The 24,155-nt window shown below is 50.3% G+C and overlaps 2 protein-coding genes across 36 annotated transcripts in view; both read right to left on the bottom strand.

Annotated features, from left to right (window-relative positions):
- Positions 1–7,483: 7,483 nt before the first annotated feature.
- LOC129054918 (uncharacterized) lies at positions 7,484–23,509 on the bottom strand. The gene is made up of 6 exons (XM_054546261.2): positions 23,363–23,509; positions 20,733–21,021; positions 17,854–18,005; positions 17,649–17,738; positions 10,381–10,911; positions 7,484–7,982 (listed from the first exon to the last, which is right to left on the bottom strand). The coding sequence occupies exons 1-6, from the start codon at positions 23,507–23,509 to the stop codon at positions 7,779–7,781; spliced, it is 1,413 nt and encodes a 470-aa protein (XP_054402236.2). The 3' UTR covers positions 7,484–7,778.
- The window catches only part of CDK12 (cyclin dependent kinase 12), a 106,325-nt gene continuing 99,138 nt past the window's right edge, over positions 16,969–24,155 (bottom strand). For 17 of the 35 annotated variants that reach the window (XM_054546513.2, XM_054546511.2, XM_054546510.2 and 14 more), the window contains 2 exons: positions 19,649–19,757; positions 16,969–17,738 (listed from right to left, as the gene is read on the bottom strand). The gene's annotated coding sequence lies outside the window, so the exon portion shown is untranslated. Of the gene's footprint in view, positions 17,739–19,602; positions 19,758–23,362; positions 23,464–24,155 lie in introns of all 35 variants that reach the window. The other 18 variants (XM_054546515.2, XM_054546519.2, XM_054546521.2 and 15 more) reach the window with 4 other exon arrangements.

Genomic DNA, 24,155 nt, shown 5'->3' with positions numbered 1-24,155 from the left:
ACTCCCTGTAACCTCCACCTCTCCGGGTTCAAGTGAGTCTCCTGCCTCAGCGTCCTTAGCTGGGACTACAGGCATGCACCACCACATCCGGCTTTTTTTTTTTTTTTTGTATTTTTAGTAGAAATTAGTTTCACCATCTTAGCCCAGGCTGGTCTAGAACTCCTGACCTCAAGTGATTTGCCCCCCTCAGCCTCCTCCCAAAGTGCTGGGATTACAGGTGTTAGCCACAACACCTGACCCACCTTCCTTGGCTTTTTTCTTTTTTCGTATATGTTTCGCCATCTAACACACTATGTATTCTACACATTTATTATGTTCATTGTCTATCTCCCCCCACTTCATACACAAGCTCCTTGGTTGGGGTTGGGGGTTGTTTTTAGTAGCACTCCCAGCACCTAGGACCGGACCAGGTACATATTAGGTGCCCAATAAATAAATGTGGAGCGAGTTGATGAATGGACTCAATAATAAAGGTATGGGGCTCAAGGATCTCAAAAGTGGCAACCATTCTTGAGAGGCAGGTGATGAGACCCACCTGGTGCCAAGCTTTCTCTGTCTTCTCTCTACTGGGGCAGGAGTTGGTCATTTCCTCCTTTTTGGTGGAATACTCTGGGAACCTAGCTTCCTCTGGGTATTAATTGATATAAAAGTAAGTAGATGAGCTGGCACGATGCCTGTGTCCCAGCTACTTGGTAGGCTGAGGTGGGAGGATCACTTGTGCCCAGGAGTTTCAGACCAGTCTGGGCAACACAACAAAACCTCATCTCAAAAAATAAAAGTAGGTGGAATACTTCCCCATCTCCTTACTTCCTACTCCACAAGAAAGGATGAAGTATGCCCTCATGGTAGGGAGCATGGATAGGAGCTCTTCCTTAAAACTGGCAACTGGGGTGGTTTGTGACTCTATTAGGAGGGATAGGAGTTAGACAGCTGGAAGGATTTACCAAAAGTTAGGAAATGAAGTAAAGGAAAGAGTGTTTTCTCCTTTTTTTTTTTTTTTTTTTTTTTTTTTTTGAGATGGAGTCTCGCTCTGTCACCAGACTGGAGAGCAGTGGTGCCATCTCGGCTCACTGCAACCTCCGACTCCCAGGTTCAAGCGATCTTCCTGCTTCAGCCTCCCAGGTAGCTGGGACTACAGGCATGTGCCACCACGCCCAGCTAATTTTTGTATTTTTAGTAGAGATGGAGTTTCACCATGTTGGCCAGGATGATCTCGATCTGTTGACCTTGTGATCCGCCCGCCTCAGCCTCCCAAAGTGCTGGGATTTCAGGCGTGAGCCACCATGCCTGGCAGAGGTGTCTTCTCTTCTTAAGGGCTAAGAGAATTAAATCCACTAATCTTCCTGTGTGCCTTCCTTTACATCTTCCTGAATAGTCAGCAACAGATCCTCCGAACTCCAGACCTCGTTCCCCTCCAGTTTCCCTTCTCCACTCCCCCTCATCCCTTTTCTACCTCCCTCAGCTCAACACCATTTGCTGGGGCCAAAATAAGGACCAGCTCCATATGTACCCAGGGAATATTAAGCCAGGTCGAGAGGGAAGAGCTGACTTGTAATGTATGGCCCAATCACCTTATGGCAGTGTGGTAGAAGGGAAAGGCTGGGGCTTTAGGCCAGTCCTGGCTCTGAAGTTGGTCAACTTCTCTGAGCCTCGGCTTTCCCATCTGTTAAATGGGGCTAATAATATCTGCTTTGCAGCATGTGCAAGTTGGAAATGGCTCACTGGCACAGAGTAAGCACTTATTTTTATCTTATTTTATTAAAAAAAAGATACTTCCTGGCCGGGTGTGGTGGCTCACGCCTGTAATCCCAGCACTTTGGGAGGCTGAGGCAGGTGGATCACAAGGTCAGGAGATCGAGACCGTCCTGGCTCACACGGTGAAACCCTGTCTCTACTAAAAACACAAAAAATTAGCCGGGCATGGTGGCGGGTGCCTGTGGTCCCAGCTACTTGGGAGGCTGAGGCAGGAGAATAGTGTGAACCTGGGAGGCGGAGCTTGCAGTGAGCTGAGATTGCGCCACTGCACTCCAGCCTGGGCGACAGAGCGGGACTCCATGTCCAAAAAAAAAAAAAAAACTTCCTCACAGAGGACATGGTAGGCGCTTAATAGTATGATGATGATGATGATTATTATTATTATTATTTTATGATTATTATTATTATTATTTTGAGAAGGAATCTCACTCTGTCATCCAGGCTGGCATGCAAGGGCGCAATCTCCGATCACTGCAACTTCTGCCTCCCAAGTTCAAGAGATTCCCCTGCCTCAGGCTCCCAAGTGGCTGGGATTACAGGTATGCGCCACCATGCCTGGCTAATTTTGTATTTTCAGTAGAGATGGGGTTTCACCATGTTGGCCAGGATGGTCTTGAACTCCTGGCCTCAGGTGATCCCCCTGCCTTGGCCTCCCAAAGTGCTGGGACTGCAGGCATGAGCCACTGCGCCCTGCCTATAGTATGATTATTATTCCTTGGGCTCCAAAAGGCCCTCTTTCATCCCCATGGATAAGGAAGGGCCTTTCCTCCCATCGTTCTCCATCTGGAACTTTCATCTGGACAAGAGAAACAGTTTCACTGCTGGCTTCCCTGCCTCCAGTCTCACCCTGTTCCAATCCAACCTCTACACTCTGCCAGAATTCTTTTTCTAAAACTCAATTCACTGCTGAAAATTCCTCCAAAGTTCCCCCATTGCCTACCAGGACACAGCAAGCAAGCGATTAAGAGTTTGGGCTTGGTGTCAGACCTGGGTTTGAAACTTAGCTCTGTCACTTTCTAGCTGTCTCTCTCGGGCCAAGTTACTTCGCATCTCCGAGCCTCTGTTTGCTCATCTGAAAAATGGGATAATAGTACTTGGTTCATGTGGTTATTGTAAAGGAGAAACAAGATAATCAATATAAAGCATTTGGCACACGAGAGATGCTAGCTATGCCTATTATTATGACAATGTGATTTAAATCATAGTTCTTGAGCACAGCATGCAAAGCTGTCTGTAGGAGTCAGACAATAGGAAGAACTTCCCAACTTGCCGAGAAGGATTGTCAGAATGAAGCATCAGGCCTGCCTATCCAACCTTGTTTCCTGCCATCCTCCGCATGAACCCCATGTTTTGGTGAAGAAGCGCGTTACTCACTGCCTCCCATGCTGAGCCTCCTTTCGGTGCTTTTGCACATGCTGTTCTTGCCGCCTAGAATGCTCTTTCTCTCCTTGCCCACCTGGCAAACTCCAACTCATCAGTCAAGACCTAGTTCAGCGCTGGGCACTGTGGCTCACGCCTGTAATCCCAGCACTTTGGGAGGCCGAAACAGGTGGATCACCTGAGGTCAGGCATTTGAGACCAGCCTGGGAAACATGGTGAAACCCGTTCTCTACTAAAAATACAAAAATGAACTGGGCATGGCAGCATGCACCTGTAATCCCAGCTACTCAGGAGGCTGAAGCAGGAGAATTGCTTGAACCCAGGAGGCGGAGGTTGCAGTGAGCCGAGATCACACCACTGCCCTCCAGCCTGAGCAACAGAGCAAGACTCTGTCTTAAAAAAAAATAGACCTAGTTCAAGCCTTCTATCCTCTGAGAAGCATTCCTAGACCCCAAGCAGGGTCTATCACGTCCTCATGCTTCACCATCCATTGGGGTTAAGAGCCACAGGCCTTAGAATCAGGCTGCCTGAATTGGAATCCTAGTTCTGCCATTTGATAGCTGGGTGATCTTGGGCAAGTTACTTCACTTCTCTGGGCCTCAGTTCCCTGATCTGGAAAATGGGGGTGATGATAATAGTATCTATCTGATAAGGTGGTTGTGAGGAGTAAACAGGTTACTATATACAAAGGATTTGCTCCCATATTTGGCATAGCATAAATGCCTGGTAAGGGTAAGCCACCATAATTCTTTTTCCAGCCTCTTTTGTCTTCCAGGGCAGGGGTCAGTCTGCATGTCTGTCTCCTTCACCAGGCTGTGAATTTGATGGGCTGAGGCTAGAGCTGATTCAGGCTGTGTTCAGGTCTCAACCCCAGCACAAGGCTGGCGTAGGGCAGACACGCGGCACCTCTGCCTGGGTGGGCAGTCATGAAAGTGCTCCTAATGTGCTAGGCTCTGTGCTAAAGCTCTGATGTGTACCATCTCATTTATTCCTTAGGATAATCCTATGAGCTGGGTACTAAATGTTCTTCCCATTTCATAGATGAGGAAATTAAGGCCCAGAGGTAAATGCCTTCGGGCGCTAGTAAGAGAGCAAACAGCAGAGCCAAGGTCCAACCCTCTGAGCCTCAGTTTCCTCATGTATGCAATGGGATGATAGCTCTTCTTCCTACCTCGGGTTAACTGTGTGAATTAATATATGTAACTATAAGAGACAACAAGGATGGGGCTCATGTCCTCCCTATGAACTGGGTAATGCTTTGTTGAGGACAAAAACAACTTTTCTGGAGGTGAAACTGAGGAGTAGCTGAGACTCAAACTGCCCAAGGCCCCAATTTACCCCTCTCCCTAGGGTTTGTCTGCAGCCTAGGGCCAATTCAGCAACCTCTCCCCTCTCCTGGGCCCACTGCCAGCCCCTCCACCCATTTCCCCCACCCATTGCCACTGAAAGACAATGGTGGGCAGGCCCGGCCTTTGTGAGAGAGGTCAGGCCAGTTAATCTTGGGCTGGCTTGGGGAGGGGCATGTAGGGGGACCAGAGGAAGGGAGTGGGGGCTGCATGAGGGAGGGGAGGGGGTGGTGGTGGGTGGACAGACAACAGTGGGTTGGTTAGAGGACGTTGGAGGCCGGGGGCCTGAGAAGTAAAAGCTTGAAACAGGCTTTGGGGAGATTTCCTCCGAATGTAGATTTGAGCTCCTATTAAACTTGCCAAAAATTTGTGTTAGCTAATGGATTCTTAATTCTGTCTAAAATGAGAGAGGGAAAATTATGCCATTCATCTTGTATTGGTTTGAAATTACATCTGACACCTAATCGATCATACTGTGGAACATTAACTCTTTGGAAGAGACCCAACTTTTTCTCTCTCCCTCGCTTTCCAGGGCTCTGGAGCCACCCCCAACCCCTGATTCCTTCTTTTGTATTTCATTAACTAAGCAAAGCTCTGGCTGTCTCTGGGGGTGAGGGGGTGGGAGTTGGGGAAAGGGTTCATTTGAACCAAGGAAGATAACCAGGCCCCCGAATCCTCTACCTATAGTCAGAGTCCACATTTCCAACCTTCAATTGACCTCCTCTCTCCTGTTTTTCCCAAGCATTCGGAGATGTAGAAATGCAGAATGGAGGCACTGGGGTGTGGGGTGACCTCAGAGCCACCTTGGGGGCACCAGGGAGAGGCGGGAGCCAGGCAAAGCAGTGCTGGCACCTGGGGCTAGGGCAGGGGCCATGGTTGGGGGGGGGCGCTCACCTGCGACTTGCCTGGCAGATGGGTGAGGAGGAGGAAGGCAGATGACAATAGCTTTGCCTCTGGGGATCCTGATGAGCTCCGACTGAAAACCCCAACCCCAGACCTGCTTTTCCAGGAGGAGGACATTTTGGCAGCAGGGAGAACCCACTGGAGGCCGACAGACCTGGGCTGGGATTCTGGCTTCACTCCTGACAAGCTGTGTGACCTTGGGCAAGTTATATAAGGCCTCTGAGTCTCAGTTTCCTTCTCTGAAACTGAGAATAATAATGCCACAGCACAGCACTGGGCTGAGGGCTAAATGACATAATCTATGTAAAACTGGGACAGAGCCTGGCACACAGTAGATGCCCAGTAAAGGTGACAAGTCAGAATCCAGATCTCCAGGACCTCTCCTTGCTTCTGAGCCTTCCCCATTCCCCCTCATTCCCCTTCCTCTCTCCGACTTCCCACTGCCTGACCCTTCCTTGAATGTAGATCAAGGGCTGAGAAGCCACAAGGTCAGGCCAGGCCATGGGGGCCAGCCAATGCTTCCTGCTAAGATGGGAAGGAAGGAGGCCTGGGCCCCTGGGTCTCTGCAGGGACCGTGGCCCTCTTCCTCCCTAGAGCTATTCTGTCTCCTCCAAGTTGTGGGGGATTGTCTCCTGCATGGAGGGCCCTCTCAGCAATCCCCAACCTGCCTAGAAGGTGGAGTCTCTTGAGGAAGGGAAGCTCTAGGAGGTGAGACCAAGAGGGGGCCTCCAGCTGGGAGAGAGCCACTTGCTTTTACTAGGGCACCTCTGACCTCTGCCTGTGGTTCCAAAGGGCTCCTGTCTCTAATCTGGACATCCCATAATTTTACAGGAGAGCAGTAGATTGGGCTGGGAGTGGGGCTTGACTATCAAGAGCAAGAAAGAGCAAAGGGAAATAGGTGGGAGTGAGAGGGGAGGGGGCAGGGACATCACCCCCACCTCTATTTCCCAGGAGACACCATGGCTTCTCCCTTAGGCTGGCTTTGGACACTAGGGGAAGAGAAAGTTCCTAGTCCCTCCAGCTCCTCACGAAGGGGGTCATCATGGAAGGAATGTGGCATGCAGCTGACCTCTGGTACAGGACAGCAAGAGGAAGCTGAGATGCCTCTTTCATAAAAATTTGGGCAGCTGCTGGGCGCAGTGGCTCATGCCTGTAATCCTAACTTGGGAGGCCAAGTTGGGTGGACTGCTGAGCTCAGGAGTTCAAGACCAAGCTTGGCAACACGGTGAAATCCCCTCTCTACTAAAATACAAAAAATTGGCCGGGTGCCATGGCTCACGCCTGTAATCCCAACTCTTCGGGAGACCAAGGTGGGTGGATCACCTGAGGTCAGGAGTTCCAGACCAGCCTGGCCAACATGGTGAAACCCCATCTCTACTAAAAATACAAAAATTAGTTGGGCATGGTGGTGTGCACCTGTAATCCCAGCTACCCAGGAGCCTGAGGCAGGAGAATCCCTGGAACCTGGGAGGCAGAGGCTGCAGTGAGCCAAGACTGTGCTACTGCACTCCAGCCTGGGTGACAGAGCAAGGCTCCATCTCAAAATAAATAAATAAATAAATAAATAAATAAATAAATAAATAAATAAATAGGACCAGGCGCGGTGGCTCATGGCTGTAATCCCAGCACTTTGGGAGGCCAAGGCAGGCAGATCACGAGGTCAAGATAGAGACCATCCTGGCCAACATGGTGAAACCCCCTCTCTACTAAAAATACAAAAATTAGCTGGGCGTGGTGGCGGGCGCCTGTAGTCGCAGCTTCTTGGGAGGCTGAGGCAGGAGAATCGCTTGAACCCACGAGGCAGAGGTTGCAGTGAGCCAAGATTGTGCCACTACATTCCAGCCTGACGACAGAGCGAGACTCCATCTCAAAAAAAATAAATAAAAATAAAATAAAACACAAAAAATTAGCCGCATGTGGCAGCGTGCACCTGTAGTCTCAGCTATTTGGGAGGCTGAGGCAGAATTGCTAGAAGCCAGGAGGTGGAGGTTGCAGTGAGCCAAGATCACACCACTGCACTCCAGCCTGGGTAACAGAGCGAGACTCCATCTCTACAGGAAAAAAAAAAAAAAAAAAAAAAAAATTGGGGCAGCCTTAGACCCTCTTAGCACAGACTTCACCCTCTTAGCACAGACTTCACTCTCAAAACGCACCTACAAATGCCTGAATGAATGCATGGGCAGGTGAAGGGCCCTGGCTTGTTCAAGGTCACTGTAGAATTCCTAGAGTCAAGGTCACTCTAGGAATCATAAGCTTCTATTAGTTATCTGTCCTAAGTATAGGAAAGAATGGCCTAGAATGCCCCAACTATATTCCTGGACTTTGTGGAGGAGGCCCCATGTAGAGACTCGGAATGATGAAAAAATTTCATTTTACAGAGGAGGAACTTAGGACTCAGAAAGGGAGGTATAACAGGCCAGAACCACGGGGTAAGGCAGGAAGCTCAGAACTGGGGCCTCTGACTCTCAGTCCAGTGCTCTTCTTCACCTGCATCATGAATCTGAAGGGACATTTTCCGCCACTTGTCCAGTCCCAGAAGAGCCTACAAGGCGCTGGAGTTTTGGGAGGCAGTGGGAGAGTTGCTCCAAGAGGCTTTTCCTGAGGAGAAAGGAACAGAGGGGCTGGGGAGGCTTCTTAACTCCCTCTCCTGCCCCAACATACACACTGACACACAACGGCAGAAATTTTATTTCCAAATGTCCCTTCTCTGGGGAGCTCGCTGTTTCCCAGGAGACGCCGGGTAGAGATGCCCCTTCCTGCCAGCCTCCCTGGCAGCCACTAGGCGGCTGTGGCTTCATCTTTTGCCTGGAGACGCCACAGTGAGGGTCCCACGTGGTTTGTATTAATAGGAAGTGGAGCTGAGGGCTATAGGTGCAGAGGATAGGGCAGGCCAGCCAGGGATGAGTGGGCAGCCAGGCCAGTGGGTAGACTGAGGCAGCCACACACAAGGCCACACTGAACAAAGGTCCTGGGCAGCTTTGCAAACCTAGATACATGAGCTAACCTGATTCTGGCTACTGGCAAACTGGAAGTATTTTTATTGTGTTTTCCCTTTGAATATAAAGGTACTGCATGACTGGTGTAAAAATAGGGAATTCCAACAAAGGGAATGAACAAAAGCCCCAGACTCAAATTTTAGGATGTCTTTTCCCATAGGAAATTAATTAGCCTCTGACAGAAGTCTAGGGGAAGAGTCTGCTGTATTCAGGAAGGAGGAAGCATCATGACACTGTGGAATGCTCTAGAATCTGGGAGGTGTCCCTGCACCGACCCCTAGTATTGGAGAGCCTGCTGTGTGCATTGGTCTGTTGTCCCCAGATCAGTAGTTTTACAGTGGGGTTTTATTTCTTGAGATGGAGTCTCACTCTGTCACCCAGGCTGCAGTGTGCAGTGGCACGATCTCAGCTCACTGCAACCTCTGCCTCCCGGGTTCAAGTGATTCTCGTGCCTCAGCCTCCTGAGTAGCTGGGATTACAGCTACTTTTTGTATTTTTAGTAGAGACGAGGTTTCACCATGTTGGCCAGGCTGGTCTTCAACTCCTGACCTCAAGTGATCCGCCCACCTCAGCCTCCCAAAGTCCTGGGATTACAGGCATGAGCCACCGAGCCCGGCCTCAGTGGAGTTCTTTCTATCCTGTGTTTTTTCCATACTCCCAACCTGCTGGGTGCACCATGCTGCCCTGCTGTTGTCACCCAGTAAATGTGGGTTGCAAGAATAATGAATTTACAGAAGAGGAAACAGGCCCTCAGACACTGTAGTTGCTAGAGAGGCTCAGATCACATTCACAAGCATGACAGGTATACATTAAACGGCCTCATATTCTCCACCAGTTCCCTCCTTCCCAGGGCTGAGAGGGACCAAAGGTTGGAGTCCATGGAAGAAATTTCCCAGGTCTGGCCCTTGGACAGGACAGGGGCGAGGCATGAGAGGGAGACTGTCAGGGATTGTGGGAAGAGAGGCCCCAAGGAGAGAAGGACAGTAGTAGAGAGGCTGGTGTAAACCTAGATATTGAATCCGTGCAATGTCAATGAGGTAGAGAGCAGTTTTGCCCCTCTACTGTGACAAAGGGGCAGATTTGGCTGGAAGGTTTGAGGTAATCTTTCAGTTAAGCAGGGATTTAAGCATATGGAGAAGACTCACCTCCCTCAAGGGATCCACCCAAAACAGCAGCAGGGATAGAGGTCAGCCCCTTATCTCCCTTTCTTCTTTTTGCCAGAGGACTTAAGGTCCTGCCATCTACACATTACATATTATCCCACTTAGTCATTGGCAACTGGCTTATCCCTATTGTATAGATGGATAAGCCATGGCTAAGAAAGGTAAAGCGACTTGCCCAGGCTACAAACCAAGTGGTGGAACTAAGAAGATGCTCCAATCTCAGTTCTGGCCCCCAGATGCTCTTTTTTTTTTTTTTTTTTTTTTTTTTTTGAGACGTAGTTTTGCTCTTGTTGCCCAGGCTGGAATGCAATGGCGCAATCTTGGCTCATTTCAACCTCTGCCTCCCGGGTTCAAACGATTCTCCTGCCTCAGCCTCCAGAGTAGCTGGGATTACAGGCGCCCGCCACCACGCCCAGCTAATTTTTTTTTGTATTTTTAGTAGAGGCGGGGTTTCACCATGTTGGCCAGGCTGGTCTCGAACTCCTGACCTCGTGATCCGCCCGCCTCGACCTCCCAAAGTGTTGGGATTACAGGCGGGAGCCACCGCACCCGGCCCAGATGCTCTTTCTACTAAGGTGTCAGTACTTGGTTTGGGCGTGGGGTGGGCACACCATGCTGGATTCTGGGGAAAAGGTCCTCTCCCTCACACAGACTCCTGGCCTTCCTTTGAGCTTAGATCCTTGCGGGGTGTCCTGTGTTGGTTGGGTCCAGACCCTGCCCCTGCTTCTACTGAGAACTGTACTGAGAAGATGCCCAGGGAGGCACATAAGACACGCGTCACCAGGCCTCGACACACGTGACCAACGCTCCTCAGAGATGTCACCTTTCCCGTTTTACCTGGGCTTGTTTTCCTGACGTTCTCAGTCCTCCACTGTGTTCTTTCCCCACCCCAACCTTTCCATATCCTCCCGGAGAAGGCGCAAAATCTTTGCTGAGGGCGGGCCGAGGCAGGGTGTACGTGGCCCAGAGCTGGAACCTTGGAAGAGCACCGACCGGACACTGCTCCGCTCCCCCTTGGTGCCCTCCCCTCCCCGCCCACCAAGAGAGCAGAGGCCGGGCCGATCCTCCATCCCCGCCCTGCCTGGCCAGCCACAGCAGGGTGGCCTGAGGAGCGGCTGGGGGCGAGGGCCGGGGAAGGGGCCTGCAGATGCCGCCTCCGCCCGCCTTCCTTGTCCGGGGCCCCCATGGTGTCGGGGAGCAGGAGGAATCAATCAGGATAATGAAGCCGCAGCCTGCCACGCACTGCGGGGGCTCTGAGGAGCGGGGGCCGGTGCCAAGTCCGCCAGACGGTTCGGAGGAGCCGAGCCCGGCGCGGCCCGGCGGCGGCGGCGGCGGCGGCGATGATGGCGGAAACCCGAAGCCCGCGCGCTAAAGCAGGACGCAGCTCCGCGCAGGCCGCTGGCAACCGCGCCTTGGCAACCGGGACGCCCGAGAGAAATCTTAAAGCTGCAGCGCCTCTTTCCCCTCCATTGCGGTCGCCGCCAGGACCCCAGGGGAAGTGGTCGTGCGGGGAAAGGTTGCTGGTGGGGGTCAAGCTCTGAGCCTCTCAGGACCTGGGGGGCCGACTCATACCCTCGCTCACTTATTTATTTTATTTTATTTTATTTTGAGACGGAGTCTCGCTCTGTTGGGTAAGCTGGAGTGCATTGGCGCGACCTCGGCTCGCTGCAACCTCGGCCTCCCAGGCTCAAGCGATTCTCCTGCCTCAGCCTCCCGAGTAGCTGGGATTACAGGCGCCCGCCATCACGCCCGGCTAATTTTTTTGTACTTTTAGTAGAGACGGGGTTTCACCATGTTGGCCAGGCTGGTTTTGAACTCCTGACCTCAAGTGATCTACCCGCCTCGGCCTCCCAAAGTGCTAGCATTACAGGCGTGAGCCACCGCGCCTGGCCTCATTTATTAAATGTGTGTTGAACTTACGTACCCGAGCACAGGCTAGACACTAGGGAGGGGAACGGGCGGTGATTAGAAATGAACAGATCCTGCCAAGAGGAATTCACAGTCTAGCGCGCGAGGCAGACCAGAATGGCTGAGGTGAGCACAGCCCTGTGTTACCCAGGATAAAGGGGCTTGGCTGGAGGGCTGAGGGGGGTGTTATAAAATATTCCTGCAGCACCTGCCTTGCTCCAGGCCGTGGGTTGGATGCTTCTTTCCTGGGCTGTGTTATTATCCCAAAGGCCCTGTGAGTTGGGTATTATTATTACCCCTATTATCGATCCCATTTTAAAGATGAAGAATTAGAGGCCCACAGAGGTGAAAGGACTTAGCCAAAAATCTCGTTTTATTTTTTGGAGAATCTAGGACTGGGTCAGTCCTATGACCATAGGACTCCTGATTCTGGCCAATTCTCATTATGCATGATGTCTGCAAAGTCAGACCTGAGTGAGGACTTCCAATATAAATTGTGTAAGAAGTAAGAAAGGAGAAAGGGCAGCTGAAGGGAGATGGGCACTTCATCCTTCTGCTGCCCACTACCCTGAACCTGTCTGCCCCCGTCCTCATGAGCAGGGCTGGATGTGAACAGAGGACTAGATGAGGTGACCTCCAGACACCCTCTGGTTCTGTGATTTGATAGATTCTGCCTGAAGTCCAGGCACTGTGCCACCCTTCTGGGCAGCAGTAGTTGGCAGGGGGCTGCAAGCTGGGGGGGATTCCAGGCTTCTGAAACAAGGGGTCAGGGTTGGTGGGGGAGAATAAGAGGGGTGGTAAGGGGGCTTTGGCAAAAGAAAGCTAGAGGCAGTATCACTAAAAATGCTGGGCCTCATCGTCCGTTCTCTTGTCCACCTATCTTTCTTTTTCTGCATCCGTTCAGGCAAGAAACCTGTGCCAGGGCCTGGGGTAGGCTCAGAGGCTGTTGGTGAGGCAAAAAGCATGTTGGCTTTGGAGCCAAACTCATCTGGTTTCAAATCCCAGTTCTGTCATTTACCAGCTACGTGACTTTGGGCACGTGACTCAATCTCCCTGAGCCTCAGTTTCCCGTCTATAGAATAGAGGCATTAATACCTACATTTCAGGGTTATTGTAAAACTTAATGGAGGTGAGAAAAATGTATGTAGGTGTCTGGCACATGGTACTTAATAAATGGTAAATTTTAAAATGTCTTTGCTTATTTTGGTAGTCTGATAGCTTCTAAAGATATGTCCATGTCCTAATCCCCAGAACCTGTGAATGTTACCTTAACTGGAAAATGGGTTCATCTTTAAGGATGTGATTAAGAATCTTGAGATGGGGAGATTATTCTGGATTATCCAGGTGGGCCCTAAATGCCAACACAAGTGTCCTTATGAAAGAGAGGGAGAGAGAGAGAGATTATACATATATCAAAGAGTAGAAGGTGATGTGAAGACAGAGGCAGAAACTGCAGTGATGGGGCCACAAGCAAAGGAATGCTACTAGCCACTAGAAGCTGAAAGAGACAAGGAACAGATTCTCCTCTAGAGCCTCCAGAAAGAGCATACCCCTGCCAACACTTTGATTTTGGTATAGTAAAATGGATGTTGAACCTCTGGTCTCCAGAAGTGTAAGAGAATAAACATCAGTTGTTTTAAGACACCAGAGTTGTGGTTAATTTGTTACAGCAGCCTTGGGAAACTAATACACTTATAATGGAGATTTAGTCTTGAACAAAACCAAAAGTTCATGGTCTAGTGGGACAAGAGAGAAGTAAACAGACAGTGCATAAAGGCACCCAGAAGGGAGGCACCTTGTCAGAACTGGGGAGTAGAGGAGTAAGGTAGGCAAGGCTGTTGGAGTTGGAGGACTTAGCCAACTGAGGGGCTGAAACAGGAAGGGCATACCAGGCAGAGAAAACAGTGTAGGTAAAGGCATGGATGGAAGAAAACACTGCCTTCAGGAAACTGCCCATGTTTGGGATGGCAGGTATGTTGGGGGCTGTGGGGGCAGCATGACAGAACTGCTGAGGTGGGCAGCAGGGGCAAGAGAGCCAAGGATCTTGGCTTCCACCCCAGAATGGAATCAAACCCTCCACTCTGCCCTGGCACTGGGCCCAGGTCATACAATCCCAGACTGTCAGTACTGGAAAAAACCCTTAGAGACCATCCAGTAGTCTTGCCATTTCACACATAGGGAAACTGAGGCTCACAGAAAGTGAGCCAATCCAGGGAATAAGCAAGAACCAGATGGCTGCACTCTGGCCTCTCTCTTGAGCCTGGGTGTCCCATATCTGAGGATCTCAGAGACACTGTCTGGTGGGCCCTCTGCAATCCACTTCCAAAAAGCACTGGCCTTGTGGTCTCTAGACAAAGAGTGTGTTATTTGCATATTATTTACATGTTGATAATTAGATGAGAGAGGCAGATTCTTTCAGGCCCTTCCCTTCATGTCCCCCTGTCCTATTTCACTCACATCAAGTTGTTCTTCCTCATACCTCTCTTGACCTCAACAACTTCTCCCAGAATTCCAGCCCCAGCCTCACTCCTCAAGTTTCCGTACCTAGGCCTAGCTCAACCCCTACTATATTAAACATTTGGTCCTGCCTGGCAAAATTGCTTGGTGGGTCGTTAGTGTATCTAGTCTAAGTGGAGGATCTTGGAACAGGTTACAATGGAAAGGGAGGCTGTCCAGCTTGAAGTTTTTTCTGGGAGTGGTGAGAAGTGAGCACTGTCTCCTTGTAGCCCAGTGGCCATCTGAATGAGGCTGTGGGAGTGGGGGAGGAGGGTGTTCCTTGGAGATCTGGTGGGCAGGTATCAGCTGCACGCCCCAGGCCTGCCCCAAGCCTCTTGGCTGGCAGCCACACCAGCCCCTGAAGGAGCTGGCTCCTTCTTTGAGGGAGGAGGAATTCTAGGGAAGGTCTTAGAGCATCCCTTGGCCTGGTAGCCTAACATGAGTAAGGTGGATGTCACCATGTGTGTTGGTGGATGTCACCATGTGTGTTACTGTGGACTCTCCAATGGGGACAGCACATCCAGATTCTGAGGGCTGCTGTCAATCCAGAAAATTGTGAGGCACTGTGCTAAAGTAAAGCATGGTGTCTCCCTGAGGGCAGGCACTCAAAAAATGTTTTCTGATAATGAGGGGCTACCTACCTCCTGGAGATAGGCAAGGAGAGGGAATCACAAGGAGGCACAGACTCTGCCTCTCTCGCTTCCCATTAGCCCCTTCTTTCCTTTGAAACCAAGGCTGTTTCCAAAACCTCTCCCAGATGAGATGTCTGCGCCTGTCATTTGGTGATCACCAGAGAAGGCACCACACTGTGGCCAAGACAGGTGCACAGGATGACCTCAGGTTCCCCCTGCCCCTGTCCTGGCAGAAGAGCTGCAGAGATCTATCACCATGGCTGACTCAAGCAGCTGCCAGGAGCTGGGAAATTAGGATCCATGGAAAAACCTGGGGCACAGTTCAGGCTAGCAACTTGCAGAAGCCAGCTTGCTCTGGGGTTACAATAGTGTCCTGGATAGGGAAAGAAAGACCGCCCTCCATGTGCAGATAATTCCTCTCCATGTAGGGGTGATGTGTGAGCTATGTGTATATGTGCTGCAGGGACCTCATCAAGCATCCCAGCCTGCATGCACAGCTGTGTGCACACATCCCATTGGCAACAAGAGTATGCTGTGTGTGAGTGTCTTCTTGGAATTCCACCTTCCCTCTTCTCTGCAGAGCAGGCCTTCTCTTCTTGTTTCCTGGTAAAAAGGGAAGTGAGGGAGTAACTTCAGTTTCATTACCTCTAGCCCTTCTCCCTTGTGGAACATCCTGCATTTGGCCATTTGCCTATGACAGCAAGGAGTAGATCCATTCTTGGTCCAGAGTGATCCTAGCTCCTCACTAGTCCAGATGACCCCCATCTTGAACAAATTCCTCTGCCGTGGTACCTCTCTCTTCCCTTAGGGTGTCCCATGCCAATACCTCCTCTAATGTCCAAATCAAAGGGAGGGGTGGGAGGAACTTGGGGTGATGCTGTGGGTGTGGGAGGAGGAAGGGTGGATCGGATACTGTTCGATTTTGCCCAGGTCCCTTTGGAGCACTGCTGCTCATTTAAAATTCCGATTTAAAGCCGAGCGGCTCTTTAAATTTCCAGATTAGCATGCCGCCCTGATGCCAGGCCAAGATGTTGGGATGGATTTGGCAGGAATGCCTCCAACAGCAGCAAGCAGCAGCATTTGCCAGCAATAAAACAACGCATGAATAAAAGAAGGCCGCTTGGCAGCAGCAGCAGCCCAGGTAGCTGGGTGAGCCCAGGAGGGGCTTTCATATGTGGGGGCTCAGAGGCATGAAGGCCCATGCAGGGGCATGTGTGTGTGAGGGCTTCTGTGACTGTCTTGGCTTTCACCCCCAATCTATGCCTGCAGTGGAATCTGGGGTGAGGGCCCAGGCAAGATCAGGATTTCTCCCTTGTGCCTGTCTCACCCTCCTCCCCCCAGGGGTTATCCTCTTGGAGGGGACAGATGTTGCCTTTGATAAGGACACAAAGACTTGGCCTGAAGCCTGAGTTGTCCTGCTTCATTAGGGCCCAGAGAACAGGTGGGGTCAGAGAGAGCAACACCGCCCAGAGTGGCTTCCCAGATCCAGGACCCTAGATACCTGGGTGCTGACGGGCACTGTTAGGATAAGGGGGCTGAGAAGCTGCTGTGAGCACTGGGTATTAGCACTGAGCTGGATGAAGAGATGCTCTGGGCTGGGAGATGGGCAAACATCTGTGTGCTTGTTCAAGGTTAAGAATGGGGAATAGCCACAGACAGCAAGGAGCTACCACACTTGGCCTAACTTTAACTCTTAACAGATTTGGGAACACTGTTTGAGGTCAGATGGCAAGGGCAGCAAAGGAGTCAGATAAAGCCCTGGGCTGGAGGCTGGACACTTCATAGAGGTCATTTTATCTACGCCCTGCCTCCCAGGGTCTAGGGAGTACAGCCCCAAAGGACTGGCTGTTCCTGGATTCTGTGTTCCTCTGCTCCAATCACCTGGCCAAAGCTCATCACCTAGCTCCCTAGACATTTTCAGGAGCAAGCAGCCGGTCCTGCATCTGGTAAACTGCCTATCCCTCCTACTTGGTTTAACCGTCTCTTTCCCTGAAGTCCAGGGTAATAGGACAGAAGCAAACAGAGGGGTGGCAACAGATGGTCTCTGCAGTCTCGGCAAGGCAAAAAAGAGGGATTTTCTTCAGAGCACCTTCCTCTGATGGAACTCCCCTCCCTTTCCAGCTCACATGAATGATTTCAGGCCTCTATGTGGGGAAAAACTGTTGAGACTTTGAATTCTCTCAGTCCCTGGAAAAGCTGAAGAGCAGACAGGCAGGACCAGGCTCTGGCACAGCAATGGCCCCATACCCTGAAACTAGGACTGGTCCTGTCCTGGTGAGGGAGAACAAGGTGGCCTGACCTCCCAGGTACTTTGTTCCCTGGTCCACACATTGGGGTGGGTGAGCTCAGGGTGAGGGAGTGGCTAAGAAGGGAGTTTAGGCCAGAGAGATGTTCTTTTGTCATTTATTCATTCATTGAACAAGTATTTACAAAACAGCTGCTTTATGCTAGGCATTGTTTCTGGGCACTGGGAACACATTGGTGAACACAGATAGAAATGGTCACTGACCTTGTGGAACTTTCCATCCAATGAAACTAGGATCATTATTCAAATGACTGGACAAATACATAGGAAATAACTGTGTTAAGTGCTCTGAAGGAACGATATATAGTACCATGGAAGTGTGTAACTGGGGGACTTGACTGAATCTAAGGAGTTGAGAATGAGTTTGCAAAGGACACAGAGAAAGACAAGTCAGTGCAATAGGAGGAGAACTGGCAGTGACATCAGAGAATCAAAGGAGGAGGTGGTCGACTGCCGAGATATGGGGAGCTATGAGACACATATTTGCCCTGACTCCTCACCCGCTAGTTGTGAGTACAGGTATGGAAAGGCTCTGCCATTGCACCTGGCTCACAGTTGGTGCTCTGCAATGTTAGCTCCCTTCCCCCTCCCAAAGCTGAGCCTCCCTCCAGGGACCTTAGATTTCTGGAACAAAGTAGCTGCCCGGGCTTAGCCTCCTCTGTCAACTCAGGCTCCCAAACTCCAGCCATCCAGTCCTCAGGGAAAGGCCCCAGGCCTCTCCACATTAGCCCCATCACATGGAGCCTTACCATTCCCTAACCTACTTCCTCCTTTGTGCTGGTCTTCCATGAAGAGGGGCTGGGGTCTGGGTCTCGGAGAAGGATGCCATTCTGGGTCGGCTTCTGGAGCTGAGCCTGAGAAGAGAAGAGAGTTGGAATTCTCAGCCCCTTCTAGTGCTGCCTGGGGTGAATCTGAGTGTCTTAGGTGGGGAGAGGGAGTAATGGGGAGTTGGGGAGGGGGGCTGCCCACCCAAGACGGCGTAGAGCCCAGAGCTTTTTCCATCGCAGACACCCCATCTGTCTGCCACAGAAGGCTCGGGTTGGAAGAGGTGCAGAGAAGGGGGGTATGGCGGGTGAAACTGTACAGTCTGTGAGCTAGCACGATGGCAGCAAAGGTGCTGACTGCCGAAAGGGGCAGAGGGTCAAGGTGGGGTGTCGGTAGGGCTGCTGTCTTGGCAGCTGAAAACTAGAGGCCAGAGGTTGGGTCTGAGGTGAGAAAAATGATAGGGACAACACTGCACGACTCTCCCTAGACCGCTTCGTGTTTGATTTTGATTTTTATAGCTCCTTGCCCCAATGACCAGAGAACAGAGTCATACCCCTCTTGCCAATAAACTAATGGAAGACCAGAGGCCGTGAGAGCTGTGGGAAGGGACACTCCTAAGCCCAGGGCTGGGCTGGATTCATGATGCCTCCCTCTCCCTAGCAATCAGACCTTTTTCAGACCTTAAAATAATATTTTAGTTAAATGTGACAGTTTGCAGCATATTTTCTTTCACATATTACTTTAACTGATCCTGCTAAAGTCCAGTAAGGTAAACTTTATTATTATTCCTGGCCTACAGATGAAGCAACAAGGGCTTTAAAAGATCAAGTGGATAATAACCTGGGATCACAGGAGAGTAAGGAGAAGTGACTAAACCCAAGTCTCCTGACTCTACATACAGGCCTAGGCTACTGTAGATCTTCCTTGCTCATTTTTTGGTTATTGTACAGCCCCCACTGCCAGGTCAGGTGTGGGGTTTTCTAGTGGAGAGCTCAGAAGAACTCCTTCCTAGTGACTGAAAAACTGGGAGGTACCCAGACCTTGGGGGACACACGTCAGCACAGCCCCCTCTCCTGGATACCAACATCCAGACACTAGGAAACTGGAGATCCAACAGGCTGCTTACAGATAGAAATATGAGAGGGAAGCTGGGCGCTGTGGCTCATGCCTGTAATCCCAGCATTTTGGGAGGCTGAGGCGGGTGGATCACCTGAGGTCAGGAGTTTGAGACCAGCATGACCAACATGATGAAACCTCGTCTCTACTAAAAATACAAAAATTAGCTGGGCGTGGTGGCGCATGCCTGTAATCCCAGCTACTTGGGAGGCTGAGGCAGGAGAATCACTTGAACCTGGGAGGCAAAGGTTGCAGTGAGCTGGGATCATGCCATTGTACTCCAGCCTAGGCAAGAAGAGCGAAACTCCGTTTTTTTAAAACAAACAAGCAAACAAACAGGCCAGCTGCGGTGGTTCACACCTGTAATCCCAGCACTTTGGGAGGCCGAGGTGGGCGGATCACAAGGTCAGGAGATCGAGATCATCCTGGCTAACATAGTGAAACCCCGTCTCTACTAAAAATACTAAAAAATTAGCTGGGCGTGGTGGTGGGCGCCTATAGTTCCAGCTACTCAGGAGGCTGAGGCAGGAGAATGGCGTGAACCCGGGAGGCAGAGCTTGCAGTGAGCCGAGATCGCACCACTGCACTCCAGCCTGGGTGACAGAGCGAGACTGTCTCAAAACAAACAAGCAAACAAACAAACAAAAGAAATATGAGAGGGACATAGACTGGAAGTGGCCAGGAAGCAGGGGCAGGGAAGGGCATGGGGAGTGGAAAATGCCAGCCTGGAAGCAGCTGTTAGGGTCCACTCCAGGACCTGGAGCTGTCCCTTAAGAATCCCTGTGGATATCCCCTTCCCACATTCCAAGTTCTAAACATTTTGTTTCCCCTCTCTACCTGTACTTAAGAAAATATATTTCCACAGCTTCCCTTGATGCTCTACCTACTGCAGTCTTTTCTTCCACTCTTCCCTGTTCAGAAATTCTTCCTCAGTTGCAACCTTCTTTCTTCGGGCTGCGGATAATCCCTCTAAGAGCTCTCTAAGGCAGGTGCTAAGGGAACCCAAGACAGGGCTTAAGTTATTAAATATAAATAGACAGGGGAGGGGAACTGAATATAGACACAGATATTTTATCTCTCTGTCCCTGTGAGTTATTAAGAAGAAAGCACTAGTGGTTGCTAAGCAACAGGTCTCCATAGAGGACAAGGCACCAGAGGAAAAAGCCTCCTTTGACTGAATATAGACGTGGGAGGGTAGGAAAGGTGGGGGTCAAAGACCTCTGAATAGCAGGCCAGCTGTAGGCAATGGTTGGTTTGTCCTCCAAGACCAGCCCTTTCCCCAGGCCTTAGCAAACTCCACCTTTACAACCCTCAGGATTGGTGGTAGGAGGAAGGCCTCAGGCACTCCTCCATTCCTGCCAGGAGGAGGGAACCTGGTTTCCATAGCAACTCAGAAACAATCCTGGCCTTGTTTTGCTTATGGCTTCTCTGTAACCCCCTCTTGGGACACACACTATCATAGACTCCCTTTTCTGACCCTCAACTTCTGATTTGAGGAAGAGAGAGCCCATAGGAAGGTTGGGGGGGGTAGTGCCACAAAAGCTGGTCTCACTTGGTCCTAAAGTGACCTATTAAGACTACAAAGGAGGGGTGACTTAGGGTTAAGGTCCTCCAGGTATCCTCTGACCTCTGCATCTCATAAGAGGCTGCAAAACGCCAAATGGTGGCATCAGATGTAAACTGGTTTGCTTTCTAAAGGGCGAGTACAGACTGGGGTTCAAGGTCAGGAGAGAATGAGAGGACAGGGTTTTTTGTGCCCCTTGGCCACCCAGGCCCATCCTTCTCGACCTCAAGTCCACCGTCATCAAGAACCAGAAAATGGAGATATAGAACATTAACGTATGTCAAGTATAAGTGAGTGGCACCGAGGGGCATAATCTGTTTTTCTAATATGACCACAAGCAGAGTGTTAGAAGAATTAGGCCGACAGCTGCTGGTTTTTCCCCCTTCTCTCCCCCCTTCCTCACTCTCCCTCTCCCTTCCTCCTCGGCGTTTGCACACACCAATGGCAGCCGAGCCCTGCTCGCGATTTCTCTTAATCTTCCTCCGCCATCCTGCGCTCTTTCCGCAGGCGGTGCTGCGAAGCCGGCAGAGCCCCGCGTCACACCTTACTGCTCTCTGAGATTGCTCCACAGAGAGCTCAAGGAGATGGCAATTCGGCGCTGATGCCGGCTGGCAGCAGTTGGGAGAGTAGAAGGAGAAGAGAGAGGGAGGAGGGGAGGGGGAAAAAAGTTGGCACAGATACCAAGTTTTTCCCTAGAGAGATATGGGGGCGGGGGGGGGGGCGGGAAGCAAGAGAAGAAGAGAGAAAATGACACAGAGAAATGGAAACAAGGAAAAAGAGGCAGAGAGAGAGAAAGAGGGAGAGAGAATATTGAGTTCTCTCAGATATTTACATGTGGGTATCCCTAGCCCACCTGACTCATGGCCATCTACAGATCACACCACCCAGTCAGGGTTCCCACTCACCCACTCCCTACCCTGCCTCGCTTACACACACACACTCTCCCAGCCAACCTGGAAGTCAAGAGTGGCCCAGGCATGTTGTGTGTATTCGTGTGTGAGTGTGTGTGTGTGTGTGTGTGTGTGTATACGCCTGTATGTTGTCTCTGTTTTGGATCGCAGTAGAATGCAGTATGTAAATGAGATGGTTATTACCGCAATGTTCATCAAGCTGAGCCGAGAAGACATTAATAGCCTGATGAATATGCATGTGAATTTGTTAATTAAGTTAATTATTCTGCTGAAAATGCATTCGTCTTCCAAGGACATTTTCCCAATGATTTTTACATGCTCTAGCCATTAGTCATGCTATATTTTATCAGGGAAATGAGTTTGCTTAAGTTGTAAAAAAAAAAAAAAAAAAAAAAAAAAAGAAAAGAAAAAGAAAGAAAAAGGAGAGGAGAGAGACAGAGAAAGAAAGGAGGAAAAAAAATGAGAGAGGAAAATGCGTTGAAGTTGAGAGTGGAAAAGCAGCTGAGGCAGGCCTGAAGTTTGAGGCCCAGCTGGGCTTTTGAAGCCTACCCTCGATTTTTATGGGTACCTCACTCTACAATTTTTTGCCCTTTTTTTGATGACAAACTTTTTTTTTCCAGTGCCAAATTTCCAACACATTAATTAATTGTTGTAGCCAATTAACTGTAGTTGTGCAAATGAGTTTAGCACTAATTACCATGCAGTGCCTGTAATCACATAAAAAACTTGCTGAGAGAGAGAGAGAGGAGAAGAGAAAGAAGGAATGGGAATGGAGTGGTACCAGGAGAGGTGGGGACCTGAATAGAGAAGCAGCCAAGGAAAGGGAACAAGGCAGGGAGGGGTCTTGAGATTTCCTCACCATCTTGGCTCTAAGAGAAGGTAGCTATCTTCCCAGCCACAGTCAGGACCTCCCAGAGCCAGAAAATCTCAGAGTGGGTAGAGGTGAAAGAGCTAGTAATGAGTGGTCTCCCTTTGTCTACGAACTTCCAACCAGAGGACAGAGGTTCAGAATGGATATCTCTAGTTGTTTCGATGATATAGTGTGGTGCCTATGTAATCCTTATAGTCCCCAGCTGGGCATGGTGGCTCACGCCTGTAATCCCAGCACTTTGGGAGGCTGAGGCGGATGGATCACGAGGTCAGAAGTTTGAGACCAGCCTGACCAACATGGTGAAACCCCGTCTCTACTAAAAATGCAAAAATTAGCTGGGCATGGAGGCGCGCGCCTGTAATCCCAGCTACTCGGGAGGCTGGGGCAGGAGAATCGCTTGAACCCGGGAGGCGGAGGTTGCAGTGAGCCGAGATCGCACCACTGCATTCCAGCCTGGGCGACAGGGCAAGACTCCATCTCAAAAAAAAAAAAAAATAATAATAATCCTTATAGTCCCCATTCCGGGTCTAGCCTCAGTGTTTATATCCCACATGGCTGGGACTACTGGGCACGGACAGTGGGTACCACTGGGAGATATGCTGTTCCTGATGGGCCCAAGAAGATGGAGGAGTGATACATAATCTTAGCCTGATTCTGCAGTTGTAAGCGAGTGGGGAAAACTGTTAGGAGTCCACAGCTGCTGGAATAGGCCAAGAGAGCAATGGTAACATCAACTATAAAAGAGCCAGCTCCAGCAGGAGGTGGGAGGTGGGAGCCTTTGGCCAGACAGAACTCCCAGGAGAGGAGCCAAACCTACTCTCCTACAAATTGGCATCTCTGCATTCATCATGTCTGGGCCAACTCTAGGTTTCCACCTGTCAGCTTCAACCAGTGCCCCAGAGGCTGAGCGACAGACAAAACAATTTCTCTAGCTTCTCCTGAGCTGTCCATGAGTTCAGTTGCCATGAAGAACGGTGGTAAAGTCAGCACTAAGCACTGAACTGGCATTTTTGCTTCCACCGTGCTCATGCCCTCTCTACCACGTCCTAGACACTGAACCTGCCCAACGGGTGTATGTGGATGTATGGGTTTGTAAATGAACTATAGTTCCCCTGTTCAAAAACAACAACAAAAAGTGCTATATCTCCCTTACCCTTCAGAATAGAGAGCTCACTTATCATCGGTCTCAATTTCCTCAGGCCTCATAGACACATTCAACAGCACATTCCAAAGAGGACCTTAATATCTCACCCTCTGATAGGCATCCAAAGGCTGGGTCCTCCCTTCCCCATTCCAGGTCTCAGGTGTCTGGATAGATTGCTCAGGCACACCATTCACTTCAGCCTTGTTCTCTGGCAAAGGGGAAACAATTTCAAGGGCACAGGTCCCCTGATCCATGACACTGCTACTTTTTTTTTGTTTGTTTTTTTGAGACAGAGTCTTCCTGTGTCGCCCAGGCTGGAGTGCAGCGGCACAATCTCGGCTCACTGCAGCCTCCACCCCCCAGTGGAGGCAATTCTCCTGCCTCAGCCTCCTGAGTAGCTGAGATTACAGGTGTTTGCCACCACGCCCGGCTAATTTTTGTATTTTTAGTAGAGATGGGGTTTCACCCTGTTGGCCAGGCTGGTCTCAAACTCCTGGACCTCAAGTGATCCACCTGCCTCGGCCTCTCAAAGTGCTGGGATTACAGGCGTGAGCCACCCCACCTGGCCTGTGCCGCTCTTTTGATCTATGGACTGAAGTTGGCTGTGAGGACCTGAGTTGACCCAGGCTGCTCCAGTGCTCTCCCTGCCGCCAACATCTCTCTGCTAGTAGCACCCACACCCTCTTTTCAGCAACCTTAGTGAAGTGTAGAAAGGCCTCCACCTGAAAAGTCAGCTGTGGTGGAAAGAGCTTTATTATCTTGGATTCCAGGCTCTTCTTTGTCACTTAACATGTGATCTTGGGAAAATGATTTAACATGAGCCTCAATTTTCCACATCTATAAAATGGAGATAATAGTAGTGCCATGCCCAATTAAGAAGTTTAATAATTATGAATATAA

Source organism: Pongo abelii, chromosome 19 (assembly GCF_028885655.2).
Source record: "Pongo abelii isolate AG06213 chromosome 19, NHGRI_mPonAbe1-v2.0_pri, whole genome shotgun sequence".
Lineage (NCBI taxonomy): Eukaryota > Metazoa > Chordata > Mammalia > Primates > Hominidae > Pongo > Pongo abelii.
The sequence above is the reverse complement of the archived record's forward strand: the minus strand, read 5'-3'. Positions and strand labels throughout refer to the sequence as shown.

Bases quoted from the DNA above. Each gene is read 5' to 3' on its own strand.
- LOC129054918 (XM_054546261.2), bottom strand. From the start codon at position 23,509: ATGGATCAGGGGACCTGTGCCCTTGAAATTGTTTCCCCTTTGCCAGAG. The intron at 21,022-23,362 runs GTGAGATATTAA...ATATCTCTCTAG, and splicing joins CTTTGGATGCCTATCAGAGG to GGAAAAACTTGGTATCTGTG. The intron at 10,912-17,648 runs GTAGGTTAGGGA...GTCCTGCTTTAG, and splicing joins AGACCAGCACAAAGGAGGAA to CGCGCGGGCTTCGGGTTTCC.